This window comes from Lonchura striata, chromosome 2 (genome assembly GCF_050655825.1).
Source record: "Lonchura striata isolate lonStrDom1 chromosome 2, ASM5065582v1, whole genome shotgun sequence".
In the NCBI taxonomy this organism is placed as follows: domain Eukaryota; kingdom Metazoa; phylum Chordata; class Aves; order Passeriformes; family Estrildidae; genus Lonchura; species Lonchura striata.
The window spans coordinates 24722767-24737246 of NC_140704.1; the positions used below are offsets into that span (position 1 = coordinate 24722767).

Genomic DNA, 14480 nt, shown 5'->3' on the forward strand with positions numbered 1-14480 from the left:
AAATATTTTAAGTAAATGTAATTCACACATATAGAGTAAATAGAAATTCAACTATTTTCAGTACTGTGGGACTGCATCAAAACTGGTTTTAAAAGATACTGGGTATAATCTAAAGTCATGCCAATAGAATTAAACAACTTGGGTCTCTCTCTGAAAGATGTAAGAATTCAGAATCATTTGAATGAAGTTATGAAGTTGTTACTTCATGGCAAGTAAAATGATCTTCATACTCTATCATATTAAATACTAAACAGAACAGATTTTAAATCCTGATTGGTTGGGAAATGGAGTAATTCTATAAATCCAGTGAAGTTACTCTGATTTCATACTAACATAGTAAGAAGCCCCTTGGTCTCTTATCTTCTCTAAAGTATGCTGTGTATCATTTTAGTATTGCTCAGGAATTAACAAAAATATCAATCATACTTTAGCAAAGCCTAAAAATACTTTATAGTCAAATGGATTATCATAAAAGTACTGGAAATGTGAAAGGACACACAGTTCTGATTTTTGTAGTTAGATGCATAGCCATGTTCATATAGGAAGAGATTTTCTTAAAAGGCAACATAACAATTGAAATAAAATACAATTCATTATCTTAGACATTATAATAATAATAATTTTTCACATGGGCACTGTATAAATATGGATGTAGATTGAAAAATTTTTGTAAGTGATTACAATGTAAGTTTGAATAACTTTGATGTCAGCAACCAAAGCTGAACATCTAAATAGGGCCCCAGCTGTCTCTGATAAAGCAGTTAAAATTTCCAGTAGTTTCTGTACATCTTGCTTCTAATAAACCTGAGGTGGTATTGAAGGAGCATGACATTACTGAAAATAATTTGGCATTAGATTCTGTTTCAAAGCTGAACATTTATGTTGTCTACTGACACCATATTTTTAAGAAAAACATAAATGTAATATATTCTCTCTCATTGTGGAAAACTTGATATTTAATGTGCATTGCTTCTGTCTGCATCAGTGAGTTGTCTAGTTTCCTTATTTTCTACTAAAGTATAATACAGAGGTAGCTTGCACTATTCTGCCATGAAATAATACAGCTGTTCTCTTAAGTACATTATTTCAGGTGTATATTATGGGTAAGAAGTGACAACTTGTTTGCACAACTTCTGTTAGAAAATTAATTTAAAGATATTTGTGGCTTCACTTATGCAGATAAGGTAGCAGATATTTTTCTAATTATCTTTATATAATTAGATGTGAATTAGTCGCTTTAAGATTATTTCAATTGTTTCATTGATTTTTTTAATGTTTGCTTGTGTCCCTTTTTTGGTTGTGTGTGGGAATTATATAACTCTAAAGAATATATATCTGGTACGTCTAAGGTCTTCAACCACCCCACATCTTTAGCAAAAATCACAAAGGAAATAAAATGTTTAAATGTCTGCCTTATGTCTCTGTTCAATAACACCTGAAGTTCTGTTAACACATTTTTATCTCCAAAAGTCAAGTGGTTCTCTAGTTGTTCCAACAGCTTAATTTCTACAAAATCATACCAATAGAAAGACACTGATAGGCTGTGTTGGTTTTTAGTTGGATTCAGGACTCCAACAAGGCTGGGCCTCAGATTAGTTGTAATATCTGATGTTTAGAATTTAATAGGTGATGTCTTGCTTAGTTGCAATATTTTCAGTCATTGTGCAGTAAATCACCTGCAGGACTTCTTATTGCAAGCAGCTGTGAAAAAGTAATTCCTTCATTCTTCTGCTTTGGAACACTGTCTTGGAAGGGGAGCTTTTTGTGACGCTTTGGAAGCTCAGGGGCCGCCTGTATCTTGGTTCATTACATATTTTGTCTGATCTCCTTTTCTCCCTGCTGTTTTGGGTGCTTTGGCATGGCCTTGCTCAGCAGCCCGCAGGGTGTCCAGAATTCCCCACCTCCTCCTGAGGCTCCAGGAGCCTGAGCCAGGGCCACGCAGTGTGCCCAGACAGGGTACTGCCAGCAGTGGGGAAAATTCTGAAACACCCTCGCTTCTGTTCCTGGCCTCTGGGGTATGTACTTATCAAAATGCTGGTTTTCAATCTAAGTTTTCTTGTTTGGCTGTCAATATTCATGCTGGTTATTTGAACTTTATTGAGGCAAACAGTTATGTACTGCATCCCCTTGGTACAAATTAGCTAGAGATCAACACCTGTGAATGCTTCAATGATTTATAGTACCAATGCTTCAGTCTCATTAAAAGTAATGAATTAAGTTTGTGGATTTATATACCTCAATTTTTTATCTCCAGTCACCATTGTCTTGCTTCTGTATACATAATAATTAGATTTCCGACTTTGCATTGTACATCCCCAGGCCATTTTCTGGATATTTATGTAGTTAGTTCAACGAACTTTGCTTAGGAGTTGCTATGTGATTAACAGTCATTACCTTCCCGGATTGCCCATTTTACAAATTACCTAGAGATTTCATGTTCTGCAATTAAATTTGTTTATTACTTTTATAAAGCCAAAATATTTCTGTGGTGAACTCGCCTAGCAAGCAAATAACAAAGGCTTTGTGGTTGTCTCGTGCTTCAAGGGTGATCCTCGGTCCCTGTCAGCAGCTGCCAGAACAAGCCATGCCCACGGAGCTGCGAGCGGTGTGCCGGTTTGTCACGGGCATGTTCCTCGCTCGGGCAGCCGGGCTGAGCGGATCGACAGCGAGGGAAGGAACACGCCGGCTCCTGATCTGTGGGGAGCTCTCCGCGCGGCCGGTGCCGCCCGCGCCCGCCGGTTTCCGGCCGCGGGCAGGAGCGGGAGCTTTCCCGGGACCCGGGACGCTGCCCCTCCCGCGCGGGGGCGGGCACGCTGCTCCTCCGAAACGGGCGGGCGCCGGGCGGGCCCGGTCCGCGGGGTCAGCCTGGAAACGAGCGTTCTAGGGGAAGGAAGAAGGGGATAAACCGCACCGGGGGCAGCCAGCGGGACTCGGCGCTGGCGGCGTGGCCGCGGCCGGGCCCGTCCTCCGCCTCTCGGCAGTCACCGCCCGGGGCCGGACTGCAGCGGGCCGGCCGCCTCCCCCGCCCCGCCGGCGGAGCGAACCACTGCGGCTCGCCGAGGAGGTGAGGCACCTGTCACCGCGGGCGGCGGCGGCGGCGGGCGGCCCGCGGCGGGCGGCGGCGGCGGCTCGGGGCGCGTCCCGCGGCGGGGCGCGGCGGGGGCGCGGCGGCGGAGGGCGGGCGGCGGGCGGGAGCGCGGCCGCGGCGGCCGCGGCGCCTCATCCTCCCCCGCGCCGCCGCCGCGGGTGTGCGCGCGGAGCCGTGTCCGTGCCCCCGCCGCCGCCGCCGCCGCTGCCTGCAATGGCGTTGAGGCGACGCGGCGGCTGCTGCCTCCTGTCAGGCGGGCGGCGGCAGCGGCCGCGGTGCGCGGAGGAGGCGCGGGCGCAGCGCTGAGTCGGGCGGCCGGGGGAGTCCGTCGCCGCTGTCGGCTGGGTAAGGCAGCGTGCGCGCTGCGCGGCAGAGGCGCCGGGCTCCGCGGGGAGCAGCGCTGGCACCGGGCTTTTGTTTCGCGGGGGCGGCGGGTGCGTGCCCGGGCGCTGCCCCTCCGCGAGGCGCTGCCGCCCGAGGCCCCGCGGCCGCAGCCCGCCGGGGCGGCACGGCCGCTCCAGGAGGAGCCGGTGCGGGGGCTCCGGCGCTGCCCTCTCGGGTTTATTGCCTTCTGCGAGGGCCGCACGGCTCGCCGGGGGTCTCTGCCGTGTGGCCTTTCCAGTCGCCCGTGGCGATCGGCGGGAGGTGCGCGGGGACGGGCGCGTCGCTGTCGGCGCGGCGGCCGCGGGCTCCCGGCACCGGCGCCGTGTGTGCAGCGGCCGGAGTGAGGCGTCCCCGCCTCGGCGGCGCGGCAGGGCGAGCGCAGGGCAGCAGGAGCGGAGGGGAAAGGAGAGGGGGTTGGCTCGGAAGACCCCCGAGGTGCCCTTCGCTGGGCTGCGGGGGCCGGGCATGAGCCCCTGGCGCCGCGGCGAGCGAGCGCTCCGTTTCTGCGTCTCCTCGTTGGTACCTCCAGGCTCTTACAGATGATAAAACCTCTACCCGTGACAAGGGGCAACTTTCGCTAACGGGATTTCACTTCCTTTACCCTGTCAGCTGAAGATGTTAACTTTGGGCGCAGTTTTTGTATTCCCTCGAGCTGATGTTTAATTTGCCTTTTTAAGCGTATTATCTTTGATTGCATTTCTACCATTATGTTTCTCTGAGAGCAAGGATTGTCTTGCAGTGCCTCATATTTCATGTCACATTGCCTTTCCTTTGCATGCATATTTGTGCCATGATACTATACTTGTGAATGGAAAGCTATGATTATTTGTTCTTTCGCTATGATGTTATAGATTGTAAATTATGCAACAGTCAATTTGCAAAAGTTTGTAATGGCAAGTTTTCACATATCTGTGTGGTGTTGGTTTGTATTTTTTATTTTGCTAGTTTTTTGTAAACATGTCAGAAAATGGTAAATGGAAATTGTGACAGACTTAAAGTACCTGACATAGTTTCAGAAAACCTCATATCTATTGCAGGTTAAATCAGCCCTTGTTCTTGGGAGTCCTCAGTTGTGCTGCTTTGTCAGAATTGACCGTGTGCATTAAGACATTTGCCTCCAGATCTGTCAAGTATGGTCCTGCTGAAGGGCCCTTGAGGAGAAACACTCCTAAAGCAGAATCTCTGCTGTGGCAAACTACTGAGAGCAGTACCACAGAAACTATGCAAGCAGGTTTCACACTCCTGAACTAAACATGATGAAAACAGAGTCTTCAGGAGAAAGATCCACCCTCCGAAGTGCCTCTCCTCACAGAAATGCTTACAGAACTGAGTTCCAGGCGCTGAAAAGCACCTTTGACAAACCGAAATCAGATGGAGACCAAAAAGCAAAAGAGGAAGGAGAGGCCTCCCAGAGCAGGGGAAGGAAATATGGCTCAAATGTCAATAGGATCAAGAACTTATTTATGCAGATGGGCATGGAGCCCACTGAAAGTGCTGGAGTTGCCGCTAAAACCAGGGGAAAGCGTGGCCCTCCATCACCTCAAAGACGAATTAGGCCTAAAGAATTTGTAGAAAAAGCAGATGGTTCAATCGTAAAGTTGGAATCGTCCGTCTCTGAAAGGATAAGTAGATTTGACACTATCCATGATGGCCCGTCCTATTCCAAGTTTACTGAAACTCGGAAGATGTTTGAGCGAAATGCTCATGAAATGGGACATTCAAATCGCTATTCTCCAAAGAAAGAGAAAATAATTTCTAATGAGCTTCCAGATGAGTGGTGCAGCTCTAAGTCTCACAGAGGTAGCACTGATTCACTGGACAGTCTTAGCCCAAGGACAGAGACTGTCTCTCCGACTGTGAGTCAGCTCAGCGCAGTTTTTGAAAACACTGACTCACACAATGTCGTCGTAGAAAAGTCGGAAAACAACGAAGAGTACTCTGTAACTGGTCACTATCCACTAAACCTCTCCTCTACTGTCACAAATATCTCCTCCCCAGTTGCAAACCTTGAGGGTTTCAGTCCTTTGAAAGAGGCCAGCACGTGGGCTCCCCCAGCCAAACAGAGTACGGGCGTGATGTCTGTTGAGAACTCTGAGCCTTTAACACCCAGACAGAAGGTGTCCACAGGCACTTTGGCAGGTTCAAAAACAACTGAAGAAATAAAAAAGACCACAGAGGCAAGTGCCGATTCTGTTGAGAGTTCTGCAACAGGTCAACAGGATTTGGTTGGTGTGTTAGACAGCGAAACATCTATGGACAGCTGTGCTAGGAGTAAGTCAAAAACAGAGACAGGAATTTTGGTGCAACAGAAGGAACAGTCAGAACATACAGAAGGTGTCTTTGATCGGCCTGAAGCTGCAGAGGTAACAAGAAATGTAGCTTCCGGTGGTGATTTTGCCACAGATGCTTCTGAGTCTCATTATGATGAGGAAAGTGAAAAAGATGGGCATGAAGATGTGAATAATTTTGAGAGTTCCCATGTGTACATGCATTCTGACTACAATGTGTATCGGGTACGATCCAGATATAATTCTGATTGGGGAGAGACAGGTACAGAACAGGATGATCTCGATGACAGTGATGAAAATAACTGTTATGAACCTGATATGGAATATTCTGAAATCAACGGGCTGCCAGATGAAGATGAAATCCCAGCCAACAGAAAAATACAGTTTAGCCGGGCTCCAATTAAGGTAAGGTTTCCTATGTTCCCTTTTTTTACAGTTTGGTTTGTTTTCAAATGAAGCTTTATTTGAAGGAGATTTTGACATTTGATCTTGCCTCCAAAAAGATTTCAGAGGATCTTTTGATACATGTCTTTATTGCAGTCAGTGAACATAATCTTAAATGAAGTAAGGCAGCTGAACTCTCATGAGCTTGTGTCATTTACTAGATTTTCTGATGGCTGACTAAACCAGCAGAATTTGAGCATAACAGCTGGGCTTGTGAAGCTCAAGAATTTTGCCATGCATATTTTGACTTCTATGACTGCACTGTAACCACATTGTGAAATGTCAGTGTGGGTATTTGGTGACTTTTGTGCTGCTTGTTTGATTTCATATGAAATCACAGCGTCTTGAGATTGAAAGGCTTTTCCTCAGCCCTCAGCAGATTCTTAAAGTACCTATATTTAAAGATTGTGTCCTGAAGTACAGTGTGATCCTGTAGTAGAGGACTGTTAATATTCCACATCTCAATCAGTATAATCTTTTCTAGTAGCACTTATTTAAAATTTTAAAGCATTTATATATAGAGAGAGTGAGTGTATCTTAGTGCTACAGAAGAATGAAATCAGTTTACTGAAATACCTAGTGAAGGGTGTGCTTTTTGCAGACTGTTATGGTTTGTTTTTAAGTACCTTGAAATTACCACTAAGAATGTTGTTTCCAGTACATTTCAGCTCAAGAAGGAATAACTAGTTAATAGCTTGTTAAGTGTTGTTGAACCAGCTTTTCACTGCTGAGTTTCAGGGTTAAATATAAAAGTATTGTACTTCCAAGATGATTTTAGTACATGTGTGTGATGGTTTGACCCTGGCTGGAGATTTCACATATCTATAAGGGACAATTCAAAACCATAGCAATTGTTGCAGAAATGGCTTATTGAAACAAAAATATATCATAGAATACTTGAAATGTAAGTATTTTAAAATTAAAATGTGTAATTGAAGTTGACTGTTTTCCTTGTGTGATTTTAGCAATGAAAATTACTAAGTCAATGAACAGAAGTGGCAGTGTTAAACTCAAAGTAATGTGGTTTATAGAATCTGCTTTCACACTGCCTGTGGTTTAAAGTAGGGTGGGTTGTGTATTTTAATATGAAATTTTCATCTGAATAAAGCAACCAGATTATCATATCTGTTTATCATGGAGTGGAGTGAAAAGAACTGTCTTACTTCATGCTTTGAAAAGAGGATTTTTACACTGAAAGAAGGAAAATATTCCAAGACAAGATAATGGATTTTTCTTACAATTTTAGTTTGTTAGTGTTCTATTCAGGCTTGCATTATTAACCAAAAATTCTAAGTACTTTTGTTCCCTCTTGATTGTTCTTATAATTAAAGTACCTGGTTTTCTTGAATTCCTGGGGGAGGCGAAGTGGGGAAAACCTTGATTACAAAGGAAGTTGTCCCCTCCTTGAGCTGCTTCCCAGCTCAAGCTAATAGACAAGATGTACTAATAGGCAAGATGATGTTCTCTCTTCTGAAAGAAGATTGTTATGGTGGTTCCAACAGATGAAAATCCAGAAGGCGACTCCACTGATTTTATTCTTGAGATGGTCAGACTTTTTTGCTGTTTCTGAAAGAGCTAATAGTGACATTTTTCCTTCAGTATATTGTTGTTTGAATTATGCTGTCATGCCAAGTGCTCTAAGAGTATTTTCTCAATTATTTGTATTTTTTTTTCTTTTCAAGTTTTTCATGCTATGTTCATTTCAGATTGCATATTGTGCAGTAATAATAATAGTCCATCAGGAAAATGATCTGAAAGTAATTTTTGCAAATAATTAAAAGAGCACATTTTTCGTGGGTTTAAGCATAAAGCACTCTTAAAAAGCTTATCCAAAGTAAAATAATAAATGCTTTAATTATTCTGGCATCTTTATTGTAGCTAGGAAGAAAAAAAAAAATCGGTGCTGGGAGAGGACGTTTTAGGAGGGTTTGGGAGGTCTGGGAGAACCTCTGCTTTTTGTCCTGGGTGCCTCCAGTGCATCTGTTAGCCATGTGGGAAAGCAGAAGTGAGACCATGTGAAAGGCTGGCGCTAGCAGGAGGAACTGCAGCGAAAGTCGTGGAGAATGAAAAGCTGCCTCTGCCTTCTCTGTGCATTTCCTTGGCAGGGTGAAGCTGTGGGAGCCGGGGCAGGCCGCCGGGGCCAGCCGGTCACGGGCAGGGACCAGAGGGGCAGCTGGAGAAGGCCTGGAGGGTCCCTGTGGCTCCCGAGTCTCTGGCCCTCCGACAGGGCTGCCCGTGGGACACACTGCTGGGAGGCTGGAATGGTCCTGGCAGGAGGTTTCGGGGAGCAGGGCAGGCGGCAAGAGGGACTTGTGTTCTGTCCCCTCACACAGTGCCAGCAGGTGAACTTACCCGGTCACTCCCTGTGCCCCATCTGTCACACAGGGATCTTGCATCTGACTGAATAGGCAGCAACTGTTGAGGGGTTTTTCTGTTCTATACAATTTTTTGTGTTAGTGGGCATGACTGGTTTTATTAAGACTTGGCTGAGCATCATCTCATGCGTGGCGTGATTGCAAGAGAGCAAAATACAAAGCAATACAGAAGTATTTTCTGAGCTGTTGTACTTGACTATTTTGCTAAGTAGTGGTGTGCAAAGTCCAACCCAAACTCTGGATGTTTAGTGTTGATTTCAGTATTGTACCTTCACTGTCCTCCTACAGGAGAAATCTGAAATAATTAACAAAGTTGGCATTTGAATGTGTGAACTGTGGAATCAGTGGGTAGTTATTGCTGTAAAGTTGTTACTTGAAGATCTCAACAGCTTTAGGTAAACATCTTTGGACTATTTTTCTATGTGACTTCTTCAGGTAGACATGTAAGAGACTTTTTTGTCACTTTAAGGGAAATGCTGAGGATTGTGAGAAGCAGTGAAGTATAAGCAGAAGGATAAATAAATAAAATCTTACCAAAATGATAAATACTGAAATCTGGTTGTGTCCCAAGGAGGAAAAAGACTCATTTTTTGAGAAACTCACTATCAAGAGGGAAGACTCAAGTCAATGCATGCAGGAAATTCTACTGTGTTTAGTCTGTAATTTTGCTATCACAGATCCCATGCTCCATGGGCCATTTGCTCTGCTCTAGCATTATGGGACATATTTGCTGATTTCATCTCTGTTGAAAATCCCTTTAGGAGTAGGTGACTACCCGGAGGCCACTGTAGGCTTGGAGAGTTTCTAGGTATTTGGAGTGTTGTATTGCTGACATGAGCAGTGTGTGTCTGTCGGGCTTAAATCAGTTTGGTGCTGTTAATAAACAGAAGCACTAAAGGGCCCAAGAGTGGCTGTGGACAGGAGTGTGTTGCTGAACAAGGGATGTGAACATTTCTGTAGCTGTTCATATGACTGTTTATGTAGTGATATAGAGGCCTTTATCAGCACTGGCCTGCTCTTATGTTGAGGTACTGTGTTTGTGCTCAGGGATAGAACTGAAGCTCTCCAGGGCAAGTGTACGAGGTGAAAAAGTTAAGTAACCCGGGTTTTTCCAGGGATACTATGCTACCAAAGAAACAAAACAACAACCCCCACCCCACCTCCCTCTCCTCCCACCCAACCCAGCACACACTGATTTATTGGTCTTTCATTGCGTTTGCAGGGTTTCCTGAGGGCTGGGTCATGTACTGCTTCCCAGACACTGCTGGCTAATTGGGCAAGGTTTGCCTGTGATGCAGAATTCATTAGCTCGTGGCTTTCCCCACCCTAGCAAATGGAAATGTATTGATTGTCCAAATCATAAGTAGTTTTTTGAGCTGTGCTTCCTCCATCCTGGGTAGAATTTGGATGAAGAGCATTGTTCACCCTTTCCCTTTCCAGGTCCATATTTTCTGCTGCCCTGATAGCTAATGGCTGCATCTTCAGTTAGTGCCCGATTTCTGGCACCGGGTACGCGTTCAACCATTTAAAGCTGTTAACAGCAATTTGTGTCTCCTGCCGAGCTTCCTTTTGCAACCTTCTGCTCCACTGACTCTGTCCTACCAGCCAAGGGGTTGGGTATTATGTGATCAAACCGTATGGCAGACAGCAGGGCACGTGTGGTGCTGCAAGGGGGTTTGGCCCAAGCTGCTGCTGCCATTTTTAGCATTCTCTAAAGCTTCCTTAGTGTGCAGTGGTGAAGGGACATCTCTGCAGACCTCTCTTGAGTTTTGGGGGTAGGTGGGAGAGAGGGTAACATGAAACAGTATATATAGCAAATGGCTCTTCCATCCTTCAGCTAATTCCATATGAAGAGAATGTAATCACTTGTGCCCATGCCTCCTATTGTGCTTCCTCTCTTTTGTTCAGCAGCATGACTGAATTTTATACCCCACAATATTTCAGTTTTCCAGATCATGTCTTTTTCAAATGGTCTTCCAGAATTGGAACTTGTACTCTCTCTCTTGCCTTTGAAGAAAATTTACAAGTGCTGTGATTATAGTTTAGTGTGGAACATAAATGAAATTTGTATTTAACAGTTGCTTTGAAATTTTTTTACAAACTTCTTATAAAAATAATTTCAAGGAATGAGTCTTTCTCTCAGGTATTCCTCATTTCTGAGGGGACTTGAAAGATCATTTAGTTCCAACCCCCCTGCCATGGGCAGGGACTCCTTCCTCTGGACCAGGTTGCTCAGTTCCATTCAATCTGGCCTTGAACATTTCCAGGGTTGGGGTATCTGCAGCTTCTCTGGGCAACATGTTCCAGTGTCTCAGCACCCTCACAGTAAAGAACCTTTTCCTAATACATACTTTAAACTTACCCTCTTTCAGTTTGAAGCTATTACCCCTTGTCCTGGCGCTACAAGCCCTTGTAAAATGTCTCCATCTTTCTTATAGGCTCCCATCAGCTACCAAAAGGGTGCAATTTGGTCACCCCTAAATCGTCCCGTTTCCAGGCTGAACAATCCCAATTATCTTTGCCTTTCCTCATAGGAAAGGTGCTCCATCACTCTGATCAACTTAGTGGCCCTGCTCTGGACTTGCTCAACAGGTCCATGTCCTTCCTGAACTGGGCACCCCAGAGCTTGGTGCTGTGTTCCAGGTAGGGTCTCTCTCACCAGAGCAGAGCAGAGGGGCAGAATCCCCTCCCTGCCCTGCTGCCCACGCTGCTTTGGATGCAGCCCAAAAACATTTGGCTCTCTGGGCTCTGAGTGCACTTGGCCGGGTCATGTCCAGCCTCTCATCCTCTGGCACCCCAAAGTCCTTGGCAGGGCTGCTCCTCATCTCTTCATTCCCCCAGCTTATGTTGATACTAGGGGTTGCCCGAACAAAATGTGTTCAGGAATGTGAATAGTGGTGGAGAAAGAATCTGAATCAATCTAGTACTAATTACATTGGAAATATTTAATCTAAAATATCATTATTCTTTATATAATAGCCATCATAATAAAGTATGCTGAAAGCATTTTCAAGTCTTAGTGTAAAAAAGAAGTATTTCTTTGCCTAATGCAATGCTCAGTATTGTATTTACCCATTGTTAAAATGTTGATGAACTATTTTGGATCACAGGAATCATAAGAAAAGGTTGCCCATCCACAGGCACTGTACAGTCCAAATTTGTCACTTCTGTGTGTGTTTTACTTAAATGGATTTCAGTGATCTCCACATTTTCCACCCCCAGTGAGCCTGTGAGTCTATAAATAAAATAGTCACAGTGCATGTAGGACACTTGTTGTTTAAGGCCAGTGTGGAAGACAGGAGTTGCAGAGAGATCCTGAGGCTTTGTTAGATTTGAAATGATTACAGAATATGAGAAATTCATCCACTTTTTGAATAGGTTAATTATGAAAGCTTGCAGATAAAAAAAAATGTGTAGTTCTTTCTGGAATTGCTGAAAGAATATTTTGCTTTCCTTAAATTTGGTTAACTACTGCAGCTCCTGTGTTCATGTAGAGGCCTAGAAGATAAGGGAACTAATACATATTCTCAAACACCAACAGCTGAAAGCTGTGAAGCCAACCAAGGATTGTTGAGAAAGATAAGAATGTTTCTGAAGAAGGGGTCATACAGAGGAAGGGCAGCACTTTGCTGAGACTGATGTTCTGGTTTGGGATCCTGGAGATAAGCACAACACCATACAGCACAAGTGCAGGAATGGAGTCGAGAATTAGGCCTGAAATGTTGACCGAAGGCCAACCCAGTCACGAAGACTGGTCATCATTTGGTGATCATAAAGACCAGCAAAGACTGGTAAAGCCCTGCAGCCCTTTCCAGAAGGGTCTAGAAGATCATACTGCCCATCATAGCTAATTGGTGTTGAAAGTGAGAAATGTATCTCCAGGGTGAGCATAATTTACTAATAAAATTTTGTAAGCTCTTGCGGACCTTCTGACATTTGTTGTTCCTTCTGACCACAAGTATCTCTGAGTTTTGGACGCTCCCTTCCCCTAAGGGTGGGATGCCACAGTTCATCCTTTGTTTACAGCGTTAGGAGTGGATGATAATTTTGGCCAAAGCATGAAACTAAATATTAGGTAGGATTATTCTCTGACTCCTGTAGTGTTGAATATACCACCAAACTTTTATGCTCACATTTAAATTTCATAAAATGGGAAGCAAGCTGGTAATTAATGTCATTCATCTCAATGTGTCAAGTAGTTTCATGTACAAAGCTATTGGCTGGGTAGCTTGGAACATGTCTGTTTGCTGCATAAAATGAACTTAGGCTTTTTTCCAGGTATTGTCAAGTATGGGGAATTCTACTGACTTTAATATTAAAATGTGCTGTACTGCAGGGATTGTCGTGCTAACTTGGATTAGTCATAAAAAACAACAGTGTAAAAACCAGGTTCTTTGCTCTGGTAATATGCTTTGAGGGAAGATCTTTTTATGAAAGGCAGAACCTTTTATTTGTATTTGTCAAGGAAAGGAATGAGAAGTAAATAGTAAGGATTCAGAGACTGGATGCACTCAGATAACAAATAGTGGATAAAGCATTTCAGAAGTTACTTTTTTGATTAAGTCACTGCAGTGAACAAGGATACCTCATTATTGCTGTGGAATTTTGTGCCTTCATCAATGAGTATTTTGCACACAATTTCAGGTATAAACAGGTTTTATTTTATTAAGAATATATGGAATTATTGGACTACAGTAAATGGAATAAAGATATTTCCCTGTTACAATATGCTGTGGAGTCTTTAACTCTTGTATAAAAGTCATAATTTCACTACTTATTCTAGGGATCAGCAATTCCTGGGTGCAGTGCTCACACACGTAGCTCTTGAACTAAAAGCAAATAATGTTGCCTAAAACCTGGGTTTCATAAGTATTGAGGACATTCTGGAAGGACTGTGTGTAGAAACAGAATTTGGATTAAATAATTTGCAACAGAGGTTTATGTGGTTTAAGTGGAAAGGGGTTTCCAGTTAAAAGTTTTGAATTTCAAAAATGCAGACTGAGAAACTGTAGGGAAATGGTTTGAAATTAGCTGAACCAAAGAGCAAAGGGAGCTCTTGGATTCAGAATTAGAAAAAGTGCATAGGATTTTCATCCTAAGAAAAAGCAGAATGATTGCAGACCTAATCAGAAGAAAAGTCTGCCAAAGAGATCGTAAGTTAGCCAAGAACTTGGAAGGAATGGCCAAGTGGTTGTTGAAAAAATGAAGAATGTCATAAGAGTTCAAAAGTCTTCAATGTGACTAAGAAGTTGCCAGAAGTCAAGCTGAGTTTGACATTGTAAAGGAAAATATCCAAGTAGTAAAAAGCTATTCATCCATTCAAATTCAACAAGAAAGAAGGTGAGTGTTATGCAGCGCATATGAAGTTATAGTCAGAGTTATCAAGCCCAATTTATATTGGAAATTCATATAGTGAAATTAAGAAGAAACATACAGGTTCCTAGTGCTCAGGTTTGTATGGGGCTGGGTCAAAGAAACTGTGTTTTAGAAAATCTTGTAGTATATATTTCAAAACTAAAAGAGCACTATTAAAGTAGAAATGGTATTTAACTGCAGAAGAGCAAATTTAATAGTTGTTTTTCAGAAAGTAGAAATAAGATGGTTCTGGCTGCTTAAAAATTATTAATTTTTTTCCCCCATAGCAAAGCAATGTAGAACACTTTTTAAAGAATCAAAGGTAGGGAGGCAAATGGAATACATGTAAATGGATTTATCAGAGGGGTATATGCCAGACTAAATTAGGATCTTCCTTTGATAAGATAAAAGCCCTTGTTAAAAAATTCTGCAGTTCTGTCTCAGGAAGTTGGAGCACACTAATGACACTTGGTTTTGACGGAAAGTGGGGAAGCCTTATCATTGCATAGGATTACAGTAAAATACGGGTGACTGCAAGGACTTGAG

At 43.5% G+C, this 14480-nt stretch overlaps 1 protein-coding gene across 6 annotated transcripts in view; it reads left to right on the forward strand.

The window, feature by feature from the left end:
• Window positions 1-2859: 2859 nt before the first annotated feature.
• The window catches only part of PPP1R9A (protein phosphatase 1 regulatory subunit 9A), a 127484-nt gene continuing 115863 nt past the window's right edge, over window positions 2860-14480 (forward strand). For 5 of the 6 annotated variants that reach the window (XM_021538389.3, XM_021538386.3, XM_021538390.3 and 2 more), the window contains exons 1-2: window positions 3249-3433; window positions 4510-6165. In XM_021538389.3, coding sequence (XP_021394064.1) covers window positions 4726-6165 — 1440 coding nt within the window. In that variant the 5' untranslated portion in view covers window positions 3249-3433; window positions 4510-4725. Of the gene's footprint in view, window positions 3065-3248; window positions 3434-4509; window positions 6166-14480 lie in introns of those variants that run through there. The other variant, XM_021538387.3, reaches the window with a different exon arrangement.